At 40.6% G+C, this 22,440-nt stretch overlaps 1 protein-coding gene across 1 annotated transcript in view; it reads left to right on the forward strand.

The window, feature by feature from the left end:
• The first annotated feature begins 1,422 nt into the window (after positions 1-1,422).
• med23 (mediator complex subunit 23) overlaps positions 1,423-22,440 on the forward strand; it is an 80,582-nt gene continuing 59,564 nt past the window's right edge. Inside the window, 13 exon segments of the mRNA XM_036564162.1 lie at positions 1,423-1,605; positions 3,109-3,140; positions 3,969-4,056; positions 4,193-4,317; positions 5,840-5,951; positions 6,364-6,462; positions 6,740-6,841; positions 8,512-8,581; positions 9,024-9,136; positions 10,633-10,728; positions 11,516-11,533; positions 18,733-18,933; positions 21,803-21,946. Of these exon segments, the coding sequence (XP_036420055.1) occupies positions 1,555-1,605; positions 3,109-3,140; positions 3,969-4,056; positions 4,193-4,317; positions 5,840-5,951; positions 6,364-6,462; positions 6,740-6,841; positions 8,512-8,581; positions 9,024-9,136; positions 10,633-10,728; positions 11,516-11,533; positions 18,733-18,933; positions 21,803-21,946 (1,251 nt within the window). The 5' untranslated portion in view covers positions 1,423-1,554.

A 22,440-nucleotide genomic window follows, 5' to 3' on the forward strand; every position in this document is an offset into this window, starting at 1 on the left:
TTTGTTTCTTACAGTAATCTTTAATCTTTAATGACAAATATTATAAAAAAATTAAATCGCTGAATTTGAGACAAACAGAAGATAAAAGGAACAAAACAGGACGTTTCATGAACAATGTACCCACAATAAATCATACAGCTATTGTGTCTTTAAATGTGACATTGAATTCGACTGCCATGCATGCAGTACTATATAACAAATTAAAAAAGATGGATAGAAGCAGAAAATTTCCACTAACTTTTAGTAATAAATGCTTTTTATTGCTCTTGTTTTGTATCTGAACTAAGATGACTTTTTGGTATTTATTCTGACTCGTCCAGGTGCCTCACCTTGCAAAGGTGGGGATGAAAAATGTTCTGGCGAAGTGCCAGGTTTCAGTTTTGCCTTTGTTATGATACATTTTAATGGTATTAAAAGCACTTAAGTGTTGGTGTCATTCACGCAGGCTTATTTCATTCACATTCAGAACGTACTACTTTCAAGCCTATTTTATTGACAGTAAAAGATGCTACTGCAAAGATGATAGACTTTCCTGAATGAGTGTCAGCTCCATGTAGCAAAAATAGAATATATATAATATTTGTCTGTTCATGTCTAAACCACTTTAGACAGTCTCTCTTCCGTGCTCGCCGTGGAACTACTGATGGCCAGACTGATACAGCAGCCTGAGGTTTAAACTGATTTCCTCAGCAGGGTTTGTACGAAAGTTCATGTGGTTTAAAGGGCCCATGTCCTATATCTGTTTTGTACTTTGCCTTTTTTCTTGTGCTTAGACTAAGTATTATTAAAAATTAAACAATTACACTAATTAAACAATAAACCTCTCTCTTTAATTGATATTTTAAGTTTAATGTGTTTTGTGTGTGATGTGTTGTAATCCATAGTGAGTGTTATACTAATGATAATGAGAATGAGAATAATAATACATCTAGTGTTTTAATCCATACGGAGTGTTAGAATAATAATGAGAATAGTGAGCTTTTTAAAATTAATATGGCTGGTCTTTTAATCCACAGTGACTGTTCTAATAATAATGAGAATGAAAATAATAATATATCCAGTATTTCAATCCACAGTGACTGTTCTAATAATAATGAGAATGAAAATAATAATATATCCAGTATTTCAATCCACAGTGACTGTTCTAATAATAATGAGAATGAAAATAATAATATATCCAGTATTTCAATCCACAGTGACTGTTCTAATAATAATGAGAATGAAAATAATAATATAGCCGGTATTTTAATCCAGAGTTAATGTTATCATAATAATGAGAATGAAAATAATAATATAGCTGGTCTTTTAACCCACAGTGACTGTTCTAATAATAATGAGAATGAAAATAATAATATAGCCGGTATTTTAATCCTCAGTGAGTGAGTTAGTAACCGCGGAACCATCGTTTTCAACCTTGCGGGGTTTATCGGTTTGTTTTGAGAGGTGCGCGCTCGCAGCCTCCGCCGCTGTTTGAGCATGCTAACGTTGCTAATGTAAAAATTAAACAAATGCCAAACATTTCCGAGATTTTCTCCACCCTGCAGTGCTGAAATCATGGCAATTCCAATGGAAAGTCAGCTTCAGAGCATATTCGAGGATGTAGTGGTACGTGGTTGTGTGTTTGTAGCTAACGCTAAGTGTTGAACTGAATGCTAACAGAATTAGCAGCTCCTGCGAATAAAGTCTCATTTTTTCACGCGATAATAATCGGAAAATCACTGGATTTCAAAGCTGAGTCCGGTTAATTGTTAAGTATGATCGTTAAACCCGGTTTTTGTGTTTATTCAATCAAAGGCAGAGCCCGTTCACGAAGCTGAAGCTAGCTTCTTATTCGAATTGTCCGTTCCACCTTAAATGGTGCATCAACGTAACTGCTGCACAGTTTAAGGTGGAACAGTAAAACAAGCTAGCTTACGAAGCTGAAGCTGGGTTCCTATTCGTTCCACCTTAAATGGTGCAGCAGTTACATTCTGGCACCTGCTGCACCATTTAAGGTGGAACGGAAAATTCGGATAGGAAGCCAAATTTAGCTTCGTAGCCTGTGCTTTTGTTCGTTTTCACATAATGTTGTTGCAAACTAGCTCAGAAATACAGCTCAGTGGTCTGTATAATACAGTACTGCCGTGCGTGCTGTGGTGTTTCCCTGCTTTGTATGCATATAACGTACATCAGCCATAACATTATGACCACCTCCTCGTTTCTACACTCACTATCCATTTTATAAGCCCCACTGACCGTATAGGAGCACTTTGTAGTTCTACAGTTACAGACTGTAGTCCATCTGTTTCTCTGATACTTTGTTACCCTGTTCTTCAGTGGTCAGGACCCCCATGGACCCTCACAGAGCAGGTACTATTTGGGTGGTGGATCATTCTCAGCACTGCAGTGACACTGACGTGGTGGTGGTGTGTTAGTGTGTGTTGCGCTGGTCTGAGTGGATCAGACACAGCAGTGCTGCTGGAGTTTTTAAAGACTGTGTCCACTTACTGTCCACTCTATTAGACACTCCTACCTTGTCCGGCCACCTTGTAGATGAAAAGTCAGGGACGATAGCACATCTGCTGCTGCACAGTTTGTGTTGGTCATCCTCTAGTCCTTCATCAGTGGTCACAGGACGCTGCCCACAGGACGCTGTTGGCTGGATATTTTTGGTTGGTGGACTATTCTCAGTCCAGCAGTGACACTGCGGTGTTTAAAAACTCCAGCAGCACTGCTGTGTCTGATCCACTCGCACCAGCGCAACACACACTAACACACCACCACCACACCACCACCACGTCAGTGTTACTGCAGTGCTGAGAATGATCCACCACCTATATAATACCTGCTCTGTGAGGGTCCATGGGGGTCCTGACCACTGAAGAACAGGATAACAGAGTACACAGAGAAACAGATGGACTACAGTCTGTAACTGTAGAGCTACAGAGTGAAACTATATGGTCAGTGGAGCTGATAAAATGGACAGTGAGTGTAAATACAAGGAGGTTTCTGATATAGAGGCCAACTTATGGTCTTGCTGCTTGATCACCTTTTTATTATCACCATTGTGCAGATATGTGTTTAATTTTAGTTCACTAATTGTACTTATCTTTCTTTTTTCTGGAACAGAAAACAGAAGTCATTGAGGAGGCTTTTGCTGGGTAAGTTGTGATGAACCTGATAAAGCTGAACACCTTCCAGCAGGTCCTGATTTTAGCCTACTGACAATGAAACTATTGCGTGAAAGTTATTATGTAAACAAGGTGTGAACGTTTTTGCCTGTGTCTGAAAAGCTTGCCAGAAATATGTATTCCACAGATGTTTTTGGCTGCGTTCACATTACCAGGTTGAAGTGGCACAAATCCGATTTTTTGCCCTAATGTGACTCAGATCTGATGTTTTCAGAGCTGTGTGGACACGCAAATCTGACCCTTTCAAATCCGACCTGAGTCACTTTCATGTGTGGTCCTAGATCGGATACGTATCTGATTCGTGGTCATGTGACCTTAATGTGATGCTCAGATCGGAATTCACGTGCCTCTGTTCCACTGCGCATGTGCCATCATTCAGCGTTACCATGGCAGCAGCGCCGAACAGAAGTTAAAGCCTGTAAACGGTGGAAAAGCAGCTCATCTCACCTTTTTCTCCTTCGTCTCGCTCTAATAATGAAGCTGAGAACTGATCAGAGTTAATTATCTTCACTCGTTCTGCTCGTTAGTTTGTTTGCCGATGATGCGTGTGATGCACGCGTTTCGTTCACGTGACTAAGTAGGATGTGCGCATGAGGGTCATTTCAGGACGCTGGTTCGTTCACACTAATGACAGATATGAGTCACTTACCTAAACAAGTGTGAACCATCGTGTCAGAGAGATCGGATTTGAGCAAAAAATCGGATTTGAGCAATGAGGCTTGTAATGTGGAGGTAGCTTTTGTCAAGTGATCCTCTGAGCTTCATGTGGATGTTCTGTGGTTGTCTCTAAAACTGCAGGATGTTCATGGACACCCCTGAAGATGAGAGGACCAAACTGATCAGCTGTTTAGGGGCCTTCAGGCAGTACTGGAGCACACTTCCTCAGGTTTGTGTCGATGTAGACTAGGCTTTGAGACTTTTTGGAAACAGAACTCACTTTTATTCACTTTTGAGATTGGCACACCAGCCAGAATATCGGTTGGAGCGTTTGTGGTGAGTGGTGTTACTGTTTCTTTCTGCAGGAGTCCCACGAGCAGTGTGTGCAGTGGATCGTGAGGTTCATTCACAGCCAGCACAGCCCCAAACGCGTCTCCTTCCTCTATGACTGCCTGGCCATGGCTGTGGAGACCAGCCTGCTGCCACCAAGGTACTTACACATATACACGATTGGTTACAGGAGAGTATTACAACCATACATGGGGCTATGGCTGTCACAGTTCACAAATTTCTGGATATGTTATGCCTTCAGATTCCGACATTCCGATAAATTTTCATTACAGAACGGGGGGTAAATAAGCAGTGTAGATGTGAATCTTGCCTAAAGTACATTTGCTAAGGCGGCAGTGTCTAGTGAACGCATAATTAATGCAAAAACAAAAGTCATTTTCAACCTTGTACATTTAAATACCCACACACAGTAATTCTTGTCACTACGTGTAATATAAACAATATTTAGTTATTCTAAAGTTTGCAGACAAGTTGTAATGGGGAGCAAATGCATCAGCAAAACAGTAGTGATGCATTAATCCAAGTTCAGTACTTTGTTGCCGTGTCAGTCGGTACTTGACTGAGAGGAATTTATTTTGGTGCTGCTCAAACACAAACAATATACACTCATAAACAAAACATACACAATCTCAAAAAAAGTAATTGACATAAAATAAGGTTAGATTGTGGAGTGGAGCTTAAAAGTCTGATCGCGGAAGAATAGGTAGTGTTACTAAACCAACATGTTCTGTGTAAAATGCTTTGAAACCTTTTGCCAGAAAAGGTAAAAAGGTACTGTGGTGGTAATTTATGAAAAACAAGTATATAAAGTATATAAAATAATTAGCATTAATAAAAGTTACATTTTTAAGAAAAATCAGGAGGATCAAATTGTTAAAAATTAATGAATAAAATAAGATGATGGCATAATGGGCATCTAGAACTGCATAAACTGCATAACTGATTGGGTGTCAATCTAATACTACACCATAACTTTACTGTACACTGTTCGTTCTCTAAATTATCCTCTTTATGGTACGTGCAGTTATTCACTGTTCTAGAAGTATGGACAGCAGCCATGATGTACTCAGAAAAGCCTGTTGTGACATACTTTATCATGATAACAATAATATAGAACCTACAATTTTTAACATAGTAACAGTGCAATATAAAGTAAGGTCTCACTTTATTTGGATAGTCCACTATAGTTCCCTATAGATTTTCTACAGATGTTAAAAATGTTAACGAATTATCTGTTGAAACTCAGTTGATTCTAAACAGTGGTGGGTTTAGGGTTAGGATTTGAACCAGGGTGGGGGTTGAGGTTAGGGTTAGGATTAGATCCAGGTTTAGAGTTAAAATTAAGGTCAATTTAGTTGAATCTATCTTGAAAGTAAAGTGAGTATCTACAAAGCATCTAAAGTGGACTGTCCAAATAAAATGTTCCTAGTTATGGAATAAAAGCTTGGTTTTGTTTGCCATGTTTCTCTGACAGCCGGAAACCACTGAAGTTAGTTATGAAGGCTAATGTGTTGTTATTTTCCATTATTGGTGTCAGTTATTTGTATTTGTGTATCACTGTATTTGGTTGTTATATCCACTTACTTCATTTCATTGGTGTTTTGCAGAGTTTTGTGTCTTTAATATGTGATTATTTCACTGTTCTGTGAATGTGTGTGTAGGATGGTGTGCCAGGCACTGATCAACTCTGAAACTCTGGAGTGGGAACGGACCCAGCTCTGGGCTCTGACCTTCAAACTGGTCCGTAAAATCATCGGTGGAGTTGATTATAAGGTACAGTGGAAGCTGAACTTCTAGTGGGGAAATTCTAATACTCTTCTTCTCTTGGTACTTAGTTTGAATCGAGTTACACTGCAAATGGAGCTACATCTGTTACCCATAGCTCAGTGAATTAGAGATTATATAAAAAGCTTTTTATATTAAATGGTTCAAACTGTCTGGAACATCACATTAATGATTGTCTCATCCAGTCATTTACAAAACAATTTGTGTTTGCATTTGTTAATCCATTAACTACAGTGTTGTTTTGAAGTATTTTAACGTATTATTCTCTGTGTTGGCCAAAACATGTACTTTGACAGCTTGAAGTTAAAAACTATTAGTTTAAAATTAATAAAATTGAGTAACATTTCTTGGGCAGAGACCTAAAATCTCCTAGCTAACTAACCCTTATTTGCTGTGGCAGGCTGCGAGAGACTTGCTGAAGGCCGTTCTGGATAAGATTCAAACCATCCCCAGCCTGGTCAGCTCGGCTGTGGTGCACCAGCTCCTGCCGGCGAGAGAGGTACAGTTGACCCCAATGTGACAGCCCCAAGCTGATTTGTTCTGTTGCTGTTTTATGCTCACAGTGCACTGTAGGCAAGCTAAAGTATAATTATTTTAGCCTAATGCAGAAATATGAATCATTTTTATATTTTTAGTGTTGAAAGCTTCCGTAGGGCAGTTTTGGTACGTTGTATGTGTGCTAGCCTAACCAAATATGCCGAAAATGGGGTCTCAAGGATTCGGACTGGGAGTTGCTGCGTTATTACTAATGATGTGTGTTATTGGTCATGCTGAAGGTGGTGGAGTACATCCTGGACAGGAACGCGTGTCTCCTGCCTGCTTATTTTGCTGTGAATGAAATCCGGAAGCTCTACCCTGAGGGGCAGCTCTCACACTGGGTACGGTACTCGCACAGTGTTTACAAGCACACAGAGTCACACAGTGAGAGTTTGTATATACATACAGATAGTAGTGTTTGGGGGGGTGGGGGAGGGGGCGGTGAAGAATTGAGTATATATTTTTATCTTTAGTATTATATGTATTGTCTATATGGTAGTAGGTAACAAGCTGTGCCCTTGTTAAGTAATTAATAAGGTTAATACCTTTTACTTTTAGCTCGTTTGTTAATTTTCTTCTTGATAGTTCTATTTTCTTGCCTTGCTATGCAACTCGGATAACCGGATTCTGCCCTCATTAGTAGGCTGAGAAGGTCACTAACTGGCTATCAGGCTATAATAGTAAAAGACAGACCTCAGGTTCAAGCTGTTGAATAAGGTGTTATTAAAAAACTGAAATATGCAAAGTAAAGAAAGTTAGCTAGAGTGAGCTAAAAATATCCCTACTTACACTAGAGCTGAAAAAATCTCAAATAGAACTAAAACTGCTAGCTTGATGCTAACATAGCTATTTACCCTGGTGAAAATAGGAGTGTTATTAAAACACTGGTTTAAGAACAGATTTCTGCGATTCTTTATGAATTTTTGCCTGACTCTCAGTGTAAACACACGATGTTTAAATGAAATTGCATATATCAGGACACAAGCATTCCAGCCTATAAATATAGATATTATTTATATTTTTATTTATTCCCACATTTCTATCATGTTAGGGTGTTCTGAGCGTTTAATGTTCATGATTTACAAGAAATTTTGCCCATAAGAATAATATGGATTGAATCATGCACTTGTGCGCCACTACTACTACTACTAATAATAATAATAATGTTTGTTTATATAGCACCTTCCGTACATTAGAAATGCAGCTCAAAGTGCTTCACAGTACAAAGTAAAAACAACGGAGGAAGAAAAGATGATCAAAAATAAAAACAAAATATAAGAAACAATAAATAGAAGAAAATGGATATATTAATAAATGCAGATAAAAGTGTAAATAAAAAGAAAGACAATAAAAAAACAAGAACACCTAACAAGAACATGAGTAATAGTAATATTCCAGTAAAAACAAAGGAAACAATAAAAAACTAGTTAAACGCTAAAGTAAAGTTTCATACGTGAAATATGGAGCAGGCTCGCACTGGATGATCTAAAAGCTCGATTAGGAACATAATATATCAGCAATATATCAGAAATGTATGAAGGTGCTGAACCATTAAGAGATTTAAAAACTAGTAGTAAAATTTTATAGTCAATTCTAAACGAGACGGGCAGCCAGTGCAGTGATGCTGAAACTGCTCTAATATGATCCTGTTTTCTAGTCTGTGTTAATATTCTTGCTGCTGCATTTTGCACAAGTTGTAGTTTGTTGGTTGTACTTGCAGGAAGTCCTATGAACAAAGCATTACAGTAGTCAGGTCGAGAAAACACAAACGCATGGATCAATTTCTGAGCATCTTGCAGACAGAGACGAGGTTGAACTTGTGCTATATTGCTTACATGATAGAAAGGAACACACACATCAGTCCATATTCATTCTCCATAGATACACACACCCTCTCTAAGCCTGAGTATAAGCCTGCTTTCACAGAGAAATTACCGCTGTCTCGTTGGAAATAGTTCTACCGAAAAACGATTGTTTTAAATTCTGTTTTTGTCTCTCGTTTTCCCCTCAGCTTTTGGGCAGCCTAATATCAGACTTTGTGGACAGTTTCCGTCCCACCGCGAGGATGAACTCCATCTGTGGTGAGACTAACATCTATCTCATGATAATTCCCCCTTTATTACCAAGATATTTATGACCTGACAAAAGCAAACAAGATAAAAAAAATAGCTCAGTTCACTTTCCAGGAAGCCCTAGTTGCTCAGCATATGAACAGTATATGATTAGATAATGCGTTGTCCAAGTATCAGAGCATCAGCTTATGTAATAAAAAGCCTCTGTTTGTACAAACCATGACACAAGGGCTTTAATTGTCTCTTTGAAAAGGTCAGAACGAGACAGAAAGCCCTGTTTTGAACGGGCAAAGGTTGAGTTGCATATTCGTGTATTTGTCTGTGTGCGTGAATTCAGAGGGGTCAGACAACTTGTATATCTGTGCCTGGGTCTGTGTGGGTGTTTGAATGAATCAGGCTTCAGTTGATGGTAATATCTGTGTGACTAATGTCTCCCGTGTGTGTTCGTTAGGCCGCTGCAGTCTCCTCCCTGTGGTGAACAACTCTGGAGCGATCTGTAACTCTTGGAAGCTGGATCCTTCCACTCTGCGCTTCCCTCTGAGAGGCATGCTGCCTTACGATAAGGTGAAATCCTCCTTCATATGTTGCCACTTGCTTTTCCTTTCAGTCCCTCGAAGAGTTTTATTCAGCAGCACTAAAGATGCCACTCTTTCTCTTCCGAAATTGATTCTGATATCTGAATTCAGATTGTCGGCTGATAATGTACCGATACTGGTGTCCTTTTAACCCTTTACGTTTCAGTTCTACACTCTGAAATTGATAAAATTATTGGCATTTAGTTTTTGTGGTAGCAAAGTAATATATACTGTTAAACACTAATAGTTAGTACAGTAGTACTTAGTAGTGCTTAGTAGTTACCCTCAGCCGCCACTGCATCGGTTGGCAACCCAAATGTTAAGAAGAGCCATTTTGACCTTTCAACAAAAATCAAGCCACATTTTATGTCCATTTTATTAAAGTAACATTTTACCATCATGGCTGTAAATATGTCTCAGCATGTGCTGATGTTCTAGTATAGGCTAAAAAATATAAACGAAAACACAGACTTACTTTGCTCTGCTTTAAGCTTTAGCTCAGCTGTAGCTGCCTTTCTCACGTCTCCAGCAGGAAACTTTTCCGCAAAAGTAGAACAGTTTCTTGTAAAATGTCTCTGTGCTCAATCTTTTATGAGGCTGAAGTCGCTTCTCATTCACCAGCATCTCATTCGAATGTTCCCGTTCCTCCTTAAATGGTGCCTGAGGTGGCAGAATGTAGGCCTAACTGCTGCACCATTTAAGGTGGAACGTGAAAATTCGAATGAGAAGCTGGCGAATGAGAAACTTCAGCTTTGTGACTTTTTAGTGTTTCAGTTTCTCATTGCAGATTAATCGTATCAGGAAACCAGTTGGAGTGATTATAAACACTAATAAGTCCATTCGTCTCCAAATTATCGATGTTCATCTTAAATCTCTCTCTTTGCTGTTTCGTTAGCTACTAGCTAGGCGAGACTGTTGTCTGTGTTGCTATGGTGACCAGCAGTCTGCGCTGATCTTCAGGGTTGAAGGGTGAATCAGCAGTTCTACATTAACTCCAGAGTTTAAGACCATTTATTGTTAAACTGTGTTGAACGATCAGCAGAGCTTTATTTTACTGTAAAGGAGGATTATTTTATTTTTACCTACTAATCTGATTCAGCTGTGGAGCAACAGGACAGTAAAAGAGCCGCATGTTGCCGAGCTCTGGTCTGTTACAGTGAACCCACCCATGGGCTAAACTGTAACACTGCACTTCCCATTATTTTGGGTGGAATTGTACATGAACAGTTGGTGCTTGAAACAAAGTTGAAGTGTTCGTTTGTAGCAGAGATGTATATGTTGCTTGTATAAAAATATGATTATTCCAACTTAAATATTTTTTAAATTATTCAACAAAAACCGAATGTGTCTTGTCGTGCCCCGCTCTCCCCTAGTTGCCCTACAGTAACTGCGAATTTTGAAACTGGCCTAATTTGGTTGACCAAATTTTGCAGTGGTGTGCTGACACAGTTCAGGACTTAAAGTTCACATTTTTCCCATCTACAGGACCTGTTTGAGCCCCAGACGGGGTTGCTAAGATACGTGTTGGAGCAGCCTTACTCCAGAGACATGGTCTGCAACATGCTCGGCCTCAACAAACAGGTACCCCTCTCTCCCTGCCTTCCTTCGTCCCTCTCTACTTTCTCTCTCTCCCTCTCTCTCTTATCTTTCTCTTCATCTCTCTCACTCCCTTTCCATCTCCCTCCCTCTCTCCCTCTCTCTCTCTCGTTCTCTCTCTCTCAGTCTCTCAGTCTCTCTCGTTCTCTATGTTCCTGTGCCTCTGTCTTTCTGTCTCTCTGACCCGCTCGTTTCCCTTCCTTCTCTCCCTCTCCTCTGTTCTGTGGGTCTTCCTTAGTTTAAAGCAGATGCTGTGGAGAGGGAGAGAAAGAGAGAAGATGAAAAGAAAGAGAGACAGAACGCAGCAGCCCTTTTTTAGTCGGTGGGTTTGGTGTCAGACCCCACTGAAGTAGGCGATTGCAGTGTTTTAAGTGAATGACAGTGATTTTTTTGCATTGCTTGGTTTTCTGCAAGGCCAGCCTCCAGTATACTCCCTGCCACGCCAGCGCACTTCCGAACTTGCCGCCTTTTGCTTGGCTGTGCTAAACTCTCTCTCTCTCTCTCCGGGTGGGGGTGGGCGGGGCCTTTAGCTGTCTTGTCTGTCCTTTTTTTTTTCGGCCAACGGCATGCTCTTCTGCTCTGCTGTCTCAGGGAGTATAGCCCCGCCTGTCTCTCTGATACATGTCTGTTTGGGGGGGGGGGTGTGGTTTGGCTTGACTGACGGGGGTACTTGGAGCTGGCCTCCTAGTCACTGTTATTTGTCTTCTTTTTTTTCTTCCTTTATTTTTGTTCTGTCCTGTCTTACCCCGCCCACCTTGCGCCAATGCTCTAGACCCTGAACATTGCTCAGGTATGTTCATAAATCTTACTGTTGTATTGTGACTAACCAGACTCTATGGAAGCTTCTCCATAGTCGAGACTGATTTCATCTAATTTACGACAAGACACACATACACGCACACATGTAAGCACATTTACAGCCACGAGTGCATTCATACATACATACATACATACAGAAAAAGGAATAAACATACAAACACAGACCTTGAAATTCCTGCTGCTCCTAAATCCAGACTTCCAAGAACAGTCTTTAGACCTTTAGACCGCTTTATTTTGATCCCTCTGCTTTAGAGAAACCAAGCCACTAATTTTAAACGTTTAATTCCTCATTCTAGTTGTTAGCTGTTGAATCAGACCTGGTTTGCTGTATTTCTTTCCCCTCCCAAAAGTGCGAAAGATCGTTCAGTGAAGTCCAGTCCTCAATCCTGATGATCACAAGTGAGGCAAATGGCAAATTAAAGTATTTCCTTTAAACAGAATCAGTAGCTGTTTCTTGCATAGTACTGTTCATAAGCAGGTTATTAAGCTGTGCTGAAACATTACTGAGCCTTATTGTTGAGAGGGAACTTTAACATAAGTTTAACTCAAAGTTTTAAGTCAGCAATCCAAATAACAGAGAGCAAAGACATCTCTGAGATGGTTGTCCTCTCGGATTGACTGTGATGTCTGCTCTAAATCTAAGGCTTTTTCACACAGCAGGTAAAAGTGGCCCAAATCCCATCTCTTTCCTCATATGTGACACAGATGTGTGTCTGTGTGTCAGTGTGAACAGATAAACACACTGAATCTGACATTTTCAATTCCGATTTGAGACGCTTTCGCATGTGGCACTGAAATCCGAAACGTATCCGATCTGCAGCAATGCGCCAGATTGGAATTCATGCAACTTTTACACCAATCCAACTCAACATTCGTCATGATTTCGCACTGCTGAGACCTCATAAACGTTTAGGCTGATGTTTCTGTACCAAAATTAGAAGAGACTCATCCAAAACCCTCCGTGTTTGAAGAGATTTCTAAAGAAATGTCCGAACGCGGCCGCAGGAGAACGAGGCTGCAGCGTCTAAGAACAGCTAAAAGTCTGAAAGCAAAGTTTAAAGAATCCGAGGACGCGAACCAAAGAAGTGACCGCGCCCTTTTTACGGCTCGAACACATTCTGGGTGACGAGCCCAGCTGTCAGTCAGTGAAGCTTCATGATGGCTCCTGTGATGCTGGTGAAGATGAAGCTGATCCTCTGGGAGCGACTGGCGTTCGTTGGCGGTCGTGATTGTTTACCTCTGGATGAGCCGTGAAGCAGCGTGACGCTCTGTTCTTTTGTGCATGTGGGTCAGTTTAGGAGCTGATCTGTTCAGACTGATGTCTCATACAGATCACATTTAAAAGATAATCTGAACAGACAAACAAGAAATCAGATTTGGTGAGAAAATCAGATTTGGGCCACTTTTACCTGCTGTGTGATCGTAGCTGAAAACTCCCTGCAGGTTTTGCCACATGTGAAGTATAAAAAGCTCCATTCCTGCAGTGACCATATCATTCCACAGTTCCCTTATTTCCTTTTCTGCTGCGTAAATGATAAGGCTTGATAGCTGATTAACAACTCTATTGGAAGCTGTTTGCCAGAATTAGGTGTATAAGTGCGGAGATGCTTCAGCACTGGGACTAGCTTTGCCATGATACTGGCTCATATCGATGAACAGCGACAAAAATCTAACATTATATGACCTAAGAACATTTAGTTTTCCACATTTGATAAGTTGTAAGAGGGACAGTGCATTAGTAGTGCCACTTTTAAGTGTTTATGAGTGCTACAAATATCATTATTTTTAATTATACTTTATTTTGATAGCACTATTGAAATCTAACTATGGGGGGATTCATAACGCATGCATAAAGCATTGAATAACATATTTAAAAGCAGCATTTGAACAGCTGATGTCGCTATTCAAGGAAAAGACGTTGGATTGACTATATTTTGAACTCTGCCTCAGTTCTATTAGTAACGATGCTTCTTAGAAGTGGAACAAATGTTGGTCACTTTAGTTTAAGGCCCTTATGTGACCTTATCTAATTTATCACGATGTTGACGTTATATCGTCATATCTGACACCTGTATCCACAAGAAACCCTCAGCTGTCAGGCCCTCTGTGTGCTTATGAGGCAATAAATGATGTTGAGAATGAAGATAGTTTTAAGTTCGAGCCCTGATCTGCAGTGCATGTCAGACTGTGATCAGATAAACAGTAAACACTGTAAACAGATCCTCTCAGATCAGACCCAGGCTGAACCCGTGTCCTGTGTTAAATGCAGTTCCAGTCATCTGACAACATTCACTCCACTGTTCCCAGCACAGTTATTGCATCCTCTTTTGGCTGATGAGGATGAGTTGTTGACCTTATTTGGATTCCATAGGCGTCCAGAAGGAGTTTCTGTATTTTCTTTGCCTGATATGTAAATTTGAAATATGTTTGTAAAAGCTAACTCGATGGTTTGGCAAAAGCAAATCTAAGTTACAATTTACAATTTAAAAAATAATTTTTTGATTTCAAAAATGTAGTTTATCAGCAAAGAGATGTTTGGGGTCTGAAGTTTGCTTTTTTGGCATTGGCACTATGAAGCTAATGTTTTTCACATGAAAGATGACGGGTATAAACTTGAATTACATATTAGATTAGAGCTGGGTGATATAATATTGTGACTGCCAGGAATTTTTGCGATATACAATATTCAAAATAATTATTTTTTCAGAAATCTGATCAGTTGGAACAGAGAGAAAAAAGCCAGCAGTGCTACATTTAAAAAAAAATACTATCAAAAACTGATTTTTATTCAATATTTGATGCTAAATCCAGTTAAACAGGATTAATTTTGCACTTTTATAGTAAAACATGCAGCTGGCTGGTTTTCAACAAGTACTGACGATTTTCACAATATGAAAAGCATATTGTACTTTATTGTGAGAGAATTGATCATGATAAATACAGAGTGATTCACAAAGATTCAAATTGATTTATTTCACTTGTAAATCATTACAGATCAGTGCAGTAAACTGTAAATGGTCTAAATGAGCATAAAGTTTATTATGTAATTGTACAGGGTCTCAGTATGAACCTCCTCCAGCTGTACAGACAACATCAACACCATAGTCAAACTCATCCCATACTGGATTGAGCGTGTCGGGTGTCGCTGCACTCACGGCTCTTTCAGTGCGATTTCGGAGATCATCCAGTGTTGTGGAACCAACGACGAACGCTCTGAGCTGTTGGAGCTTCACTGCTGACGTAAATCACACTGCACAGTTATGACGGATTCACTCTTATTGAAGTGGAGAACGCAGAACGCTTTCTGCTCAGGGGTCTCAACTCCTCTCAGACTGAAGGGAGCCATCTTCCACCGACACTCAGAAACTCTATGACCCCCTTTTTCAATTGGATTGTGATTGGTTCCTAGGCGCCTCACGGTCGTAAAAATATGGCGCTTTGAAGTCGGATCAATCTTTTTGAATCTCCCTGTATTTTGTAAATATATATAGGTTGTAGATGTATCGTCATATTTCCCAGGCCTGTCTTAGCTACATTAACCCTGTAGCTGCACATCAAAACAAAAGAAACAAACTCGAGTCACCAAATAGGTCTTGGCTGATTTAACTACGTTTAGGGTGGGGGTGGGGGCTGTGTTAATTTGATTGATTGCAGAATTATCACTTTAACGATAGCGAGCAGTTTAGCTTTCCGCACATCAGCAGCTCAAAATCACTTGGTCAGTCTGGTCGAACAAACCCTGCAAAACAATCCGACATATCAAAACACTGTTCAGATACAAACACCAGTGCTTTTACCCCACAGACATATCAGTTTACCTTCCACCCCAGCCAGTGCCCGAAAATGTCAGTGCAACAAATCCCCTGCATGCCACCTCAGAGGGGAAGCTGCAGTGTATCTGGGGAGACAGGAGGGAGCGCCCTACACCGGGGCAGAGGTTTTAGAGATGATTTTTATATTTATTTATATTCATTTATTTCTTTTTTTGAACTGGCTTTCAGAGCGTACTGGTTCCACTTTATTATATTGGTCCTTTGTAGCTCATCTAAACTACATTATTAACTAACTATGATGTTCAGCAGCTCTAATGTCATGTTTTAAGATTATAAGTTTTAAGTTATTGCTGTTTGACAGCAAAATCATTTTGTAATTGTATAAGAATTATTCCACTCGTAGCTCATTGAAGCAGGCAAGAAATTGGGTGGAAAATGTGGACGCCTGAACTTTTAATCAATGCTGTGTTTTTAAGTAAAGATATAACATTATGACTTAAATCTGATAGTCGCCGTTGTTCGTACTCTTGTTTTTAAACGTAATTTATTATGCATCCAGCTGTGTAATTATTATGTAATAGTGTAATTATTTTTAAATAGTATAGCACAACAGTTGTATGGGTTTAGGTTGGGATAAGAGTGAGTGTTAGGGAGCCACTTTCCTTATTAAGGTGAATTTAGCTGGTAGATTTAGATATTTAATTGAATAAAATCAAGTGGACCATCAAAATAAAGTGTTACCGCAGCATTAAACCAAATTATGTCGTCAGTGGGGTTATTAATCAGCCAAATCACTTCGGTGTAGCTAAATCGGCATCTGAAATAATCATGGTTGGTTTAAATCTCCATGTTGTCATGTATAATGTTTAGCACAAGGGGGCAGCGCTTCCCTGAGAAACACGTCTGCCCATTCAGCCCCACCATTTTGTGTTTAAACCTGAGAACTTTGCGATGGAACCAGTGGGCCAGTGTTCTCTCAAGCACAGGGAGTGAACAGATTGAGCGATATGTTGCAGCTTTCCCTGCAGTCAGGGCTTCTGTGTGCGCCTGTGCAGTTGTCGTGCCCTGTTCTTGTCTGTGTGTGTGTGTGTGTGTGTGTGTGTGTGTGTGTGTCTGTGAGTGCTATGAACACTTTTGCACTTTCATGTTTCATGTGTGGCTGTGCTGTGGCTGTATTTTCCGAGCTGTGGTTGCTGTTAGATGGCTTGTAAGGTATTGATTTCCTGTGAGAAAGTGAGGTTTATGCATATGGCCCAAAAGCCAGTGGTTTCCTGTATCTTAAAGCGATGGTTCTGCCAAAAATCAAATTTCCAGAGCCCCACCCACCACAAATGTAGTCAATCAACCAAGACGTGTTTTGTTATCTGACGTTTGCTTCGTTAGTTTTGCACTGAAGCTGTGAGGCGAATGATATAACGAATAATAAGCTTGTTTACATTGATTAGCATGAAAAATGCATGCTTAAATCTTCACACATTGGCCTCAGACTAGGGCTGGGCAATAAAACGATAACGATCATTATCGCGATATAACTTTCCTTGATAGAAATATAAGAAATGTTCGATAAATGTTCGATATGATACACCATTCTCACACTTCCACGTTCTAGTGACAGCCCTGGTGGCGTTTTCTACTGCAAGGAAAGCGACACTACTCTGCTGTCACCACAAGAGGGCGCACTTCCGAGTTTTTCAACATGATTAGAGAGGGTGTATACTTTAGCAGCGTCTGAAACGTGGAGTTATACACTCCCTGTTTGAGTGGAGCGACCGGCGAGTGTGAGTGACGAGGTCAGTGGTGTAACTATACTGTCCTACAGCGAACTCACCTCTTTCCTAACATCCTAACCAGCTTTAGCAGCGTTAAATCACGTCTGCTCCTCACAACTACAGCACTGTTACAGCGCTCAGTCATGTTTTAGTATTAGTGCATTCCCAAGAAACAAAAGTGAAACAAAGATCGCTGCACTGATTTAAATGATGGTAAACTGAGGATGCTGTATGTGCAGCGCTCTGTCACTCGTACAGCACGGCGAATTGATGCTGCTGTAGATCAAACAAGACAAAAAAGCAGTTTTCAGTTTAAACTTAGCTAAAAGGAGGACTCTGTTTGTCTGGTGTGAGAGATTCACACTGCAGTTAATGCTTTTACACAGCGAGCGTCAGATATACTGCAGTTCACCCCTCAAACTACTACGATAGAATAGAGAAACCCAGTCGTCGCTAGCTGGTGTCTGAATACTGTGATAGGCTCTGACAGGGATGTGGTAGGAGTGATGGCAGTGAGGCGGTGTGATCCATCACCGACCCACCGAGCCAGCTAATGTTTTGTGGTTTGTATTAAGCTGACGTTGTTGAGAAACTAAACAGTTTAGCACTTGTAACCATATAGCCGAGCTCTCGTCACCAGACAGCTAAAATAATCTATTTTCTTTCTTAAATTGTGACTTTTACAAAAATTCCAGCTTTTCCAGCTGGTAAAACCAGCCAACCAGACACTTTCTCCCACTCTCTCATGACAGATCTGTGAAATGTTCCACTGTTTGGTGAGTGTTTGTCGTGTTCTGACCATAAAGGATAGTTTAAAACAGTTTATTAACCACCCAGGAGCAAAAATCAGCCTTCAAACTCAAAGAAATAACAATTGGACATTTGTCGCGATATGTATCGATATCGACTGATACGAAGGTTTTTTTTACCGTGATAACATTTTTGGTCATATTGCCCAGCCCTACCTCAGACCATATCAATTTGCTCAATAATGTCAGGGTTATATAGGCTTATGTGTACACATAGACAGTAGCTGGTCTTCTTGAAGCCTGAGTTTTGTTGTGATTTGGGCAGATTTTAGGGGGAAAATTGTGTTTTTGGTTTTTAACTGAACCATTGCTTTAGTGAAATACAGAAATGAGCTACTGTTCTCCTCACAAGTAAAACTTCTTCTGCTGTATCTATTCTCTGTATTTGTCTTGAACTTTATCTCATTCTTTAATCCTGATGTATGTAAGAGGGAGTGAATTGTATATATTTTGACATCAGTATGGCAGACACACTGGCTTTCTTCTGATGGAATAGAGTAGAATTTAGTTCTTTAGTGGAATTTCCTTCTTTCTAATAACTGCCTAGATATAGAAAATCAAACCCCCCAAATTTCACCTTTATATTAACAGTTTGAGTATTGATGATTATATTAAAACATTTGATTTAAAATCCATATATTTGTATTAAATATTGTAAGAACAAATTTATTTCTGAAGATGTGCTGTATTTAGAGCTGGGAGGTCACCCATGCATAAGCGTATCTGTCCTGTGGGTCTCTCTCCCCCCTTTCTCTCTCTCTCTCCTCTCTCTCTCTCTCTCTGTCTGTCTCTGTGTCTCTCGCCCTGCGGGGTGTGTAGCATAAGCAGCGCTGCCCCGTGCTGGAGGAGCAGCTGGTGGACCTGGTGGTTTACGCCATGGAGCGCTCGGAGACGGAGGAGCAGTTTGACGATGGTGGAACCAGCCAGCTGCTCTGGCAGCATCTGTCCAGCCAGCTCATCTTCTTCGTCCTCTTCCAGTTCGCCAGCTTCCCGCACATGGTGCTCTCACTGCATCAGAAGGTGCTGCGCAGAGTGTGGAATCATACATTATTAATAATGTTTACATTTTTTCAGCTTTCGGTTATTTATTTAGAGTGCAGACCTGCTGCATCATATTTCAAATGATTTATACATCTGTGTGCAACCGTATTGGTTTTATTCTCGGGTTTCACCTGACGTCACACTGTATGGTCGCCGCCATTCTGAGGACCAAATCAGGGAGTGACTGCGCTGCACGCCTTCAATCTGCTGTGCTTTGTGAATGATTCACCTGCAAAATGCGACAGAAGCCGAGAATGATGAGAGACTACACAAACTCCAGGCTTGGAGCTCCTGCACTGTATAGTTTAGTGTTTCTCTCTGCTGTTCACCTCGTTCAGCTCAAGAAGGGATTAATCAGCTAATAATATCAGGTATTTTAACCAGGAAACCACAGTTATGCAGTACAGGGTTTCAGGACTGGAGCTGAACTCTGAACTAACTGCACTAGCAAACTTACAGAATCACGTCCGTCGAAACATGACGTCGTTTTCCGACCCACGACATTCAGTCTGATATTTAACGCTTATGTTTCTCCATTCAAACGTCATTTAAATCAGAAACAGAGAGTAAAGTTATGCCGGCTGTCTGCAGCTCCGTTAGGGGGACGACTGTTCATCTCTCGGCTGTTAACATCAGCTAAAGTTCTCTAAAGGCCAGCATTGATCTCATCTGTGTTAATTAGCTGATGTCGTTACCCTCCTATGATCACAGAGCTTTTATCTCCTCTCACACCATGGGATCCTTTACCCACCCTGACGTGAAGAGCTGGTGGGCTTCTGTGCTTTTAAATGCTTTGAGAGACTCCAGAATAGGGGGAGGGGCTGAGTATGAGATCAATATAGATGTCAGGAAAACAAATTTGGCTGCTTTTCCGTCAGTTTAAGTGGGACCAGGAGTTCAGGGGAAACTGTATAAGGATCACAGACTATTTTATCGACCTTGTTGAGGAACGTTTTTACTCTTCCAAAGTAAGGAGAGCAATTTTAGTCGTCTTTCACCTCTAGTTATGTTCGTGCGGAGCAGCGAAGCCACAAATTCGATCTCAAATATGGCGGCCTCAATAGAAACACAACGTGACTGAAACCCTCGGTCCAGCAGTAGAGCTAGGAGGGTGGTGTCATAGGTCATCATCCTTGGGCGTCTCCTTTAGGTTTCATATTAGTCAGCACTGACCAGTAACGGATTTGCTGATCACCAAAGTGTAAATAATTTCTCTTTTTAGAAAACATTGCATTCCATGATGATCAGCTACCAAACATAACTCCACTGGCTTTTTCAAAATTTCTGCATCATTAAATGGTTAACATGTCAACAAAGTCTTTGAGTGGTTTGGTGTGAAACGCTCCGTTCCAAAGGAACTTATTGAGTTGGAACTGTTCACAGTGGTGGTGATAGGAACCAGACGTCCACCTCTAAAAGCTCCGTCACAGACAGTTACTACATGTAATGGTTTTGAATTCACTGCCTGATGTCTGAGAGATTGTTTCACAGTAGTTCTGTGACACAGTTTTTTGAGTCCCCTAAAATAAAACTTTTTAAAATTTTTTTCAGATTGACCGTTGATTTTCCCATCAACACTGCATATATAAACTCAGAAGACTCGTGTAGATTCACTGGTGGTTTTGTGATAGTAAATACAATGGCTACATTTGTGTCGCAGACATTGTGACCTGTGGTTCCTTTCGCCACCACTGTAAAGACAATAAGCGTTGGTAAGCTTCTCTATAGATTAATTATTTCACATCAAATCACTCTGAATGAAATTTTGAAAAATCAGTGGAATTCCCCTTTAAGGAGTTCATAAAGTGAGAGGCACAATATGGGGTGATGAAATAGTGCAAAAAACTTTTGTTATTGTAAAAAAACTGCCTTGCAACATATACAAGGCTATGTTAAGCTCTTAAAGAGACCACCTGAAAATGACAGTTTGAAAAATAGGTGAAATTCTCAAAGGGGAATTCCACCTATTTTTCAGAATTTCACTGTAAGGGGTGATAAGTGTATGATTTTTTTTTTTATTGTAAAAAAAACTGCCTTGCAACATAAAGATGGCTTTGTAAAGCTCTTAAGGACACCAATGTCATAGATCTGCACACTGAAATTTGTGGTTCAGTTCCCCATTCTGACAAATAGGCTAATACAGGTTGATTCAAAAAGATTCATCTGATTTCAAAATGATTTATTTCACTTGTAAATCATTACAGATCAATACAGTGAACTGTAAATGGGTTAAATGAGCATAAAGTGTATTATGTAATTGTACAAGGTCTCAGTATGAACCTCCTCCAGCTGTACAGACAACATCAACACCATAGTCAAACTCATCCCATACTGGATTGAGCGTGTCGGGTGTCGCTGCACTCACGGCTCTTTCAGTGCGATTTCGGAGATCATCCAGTGTTGTGGAGCCAACGACGAACGCTCTGAGCTGTTGGAGCTTCACTGCTGACGTAAATCACGCTGCACAGTTATGACGGATTCACTCTTATTGAAGTGGAGAACGCAGAACGCTTTCTGCTCAGGGGTCTCATCTCCTCTCAGACTGAAGGGAACCATCTTCCACCGACAGTCAGAAACTCTATGACCCCCTCTTTCAATTGGATTGTGATTGGTTCCTAGGCACCTCACTGTGGTAAAAATATGGCACTTTGAAATCGGATTAATCTTTTTGAATCTCCCTGTATTTGAAACTCCCTGCGTGCACACCACCTACTCAGGGGGCAGATTTAATCAAGACTAGATCTCCGATGAGATGTTTCGTTTGATAGGGTTAACAGACTTTGCTTCCAGTTCATCCAGTGTTAGAGATGAATCCCTGATGTATATGTGTGTCTGAATCTCTCTGCAGCTGGCCGGTCGTGGTCTGATTAAAGGTCGAGATCACCTGATGTGGGTCCTGCTGCAGTTCATCTCCGGAAGCATCCAGAAGAACGCGCTGGCTGACTTCCTGCCTGTCATGAAGCTGTTTGACCTGCTCTACCCTGAGAAAGAGGTAAGATCAGTAAGTACTGTTTCAGCACGGCACCAGTTTGATGGCTAGACTCACTTCCTCTAAAGGTTTAGGGGGAAAATAATGATTAAAACTTTTTAATAAATTATCAGCGATTAGTTGGTGGTTGTTATGATAAAGCATTTTTAAAATTCTCCTACTGCTCTTGCCTCCAGAAGCAGAGCTAATAAAGCCTGATTTAAACAGCTTCAGAGCTCGCCTAGTTAGCTGTAGCGGACACTGCTATGCTAGGTAGCGCTAGCAGCTGCAAACAGCTAAGTTTACTTAATATACTTCAGTTTCTGATTTTACACCGGACCCTGAGCGTGTGTTACATTAACATATATGACCGGCATTGTTCATGAGGTTCGTACACTGAGTACGAAGAGCTCCGCCATGTTCGAGGCAGGTCACGGCCCACTGAGTGGGCGTGGCTGAGTAGACCTGTCACTCCAAATTAGGAGACCAGTAGAGAGTGCAGGCGAACGCCCTCTTCT

This window comes from Colossoma macropomum, unplaced genomic scaffold, assembly GCF_904425465.1.
Source record: "Colossoma macropomum unplaced genomic scaffold, Colossoma_macropomum, whole genome shotgun sequence".
Classification (NCBI taxonomy): domain Eukaryota; kingdom Metazoa; phylum Chordata; class Actinopteri; order Characiformes; family Serrasalmidae; genus Colossoma; species Colossoma macropomum.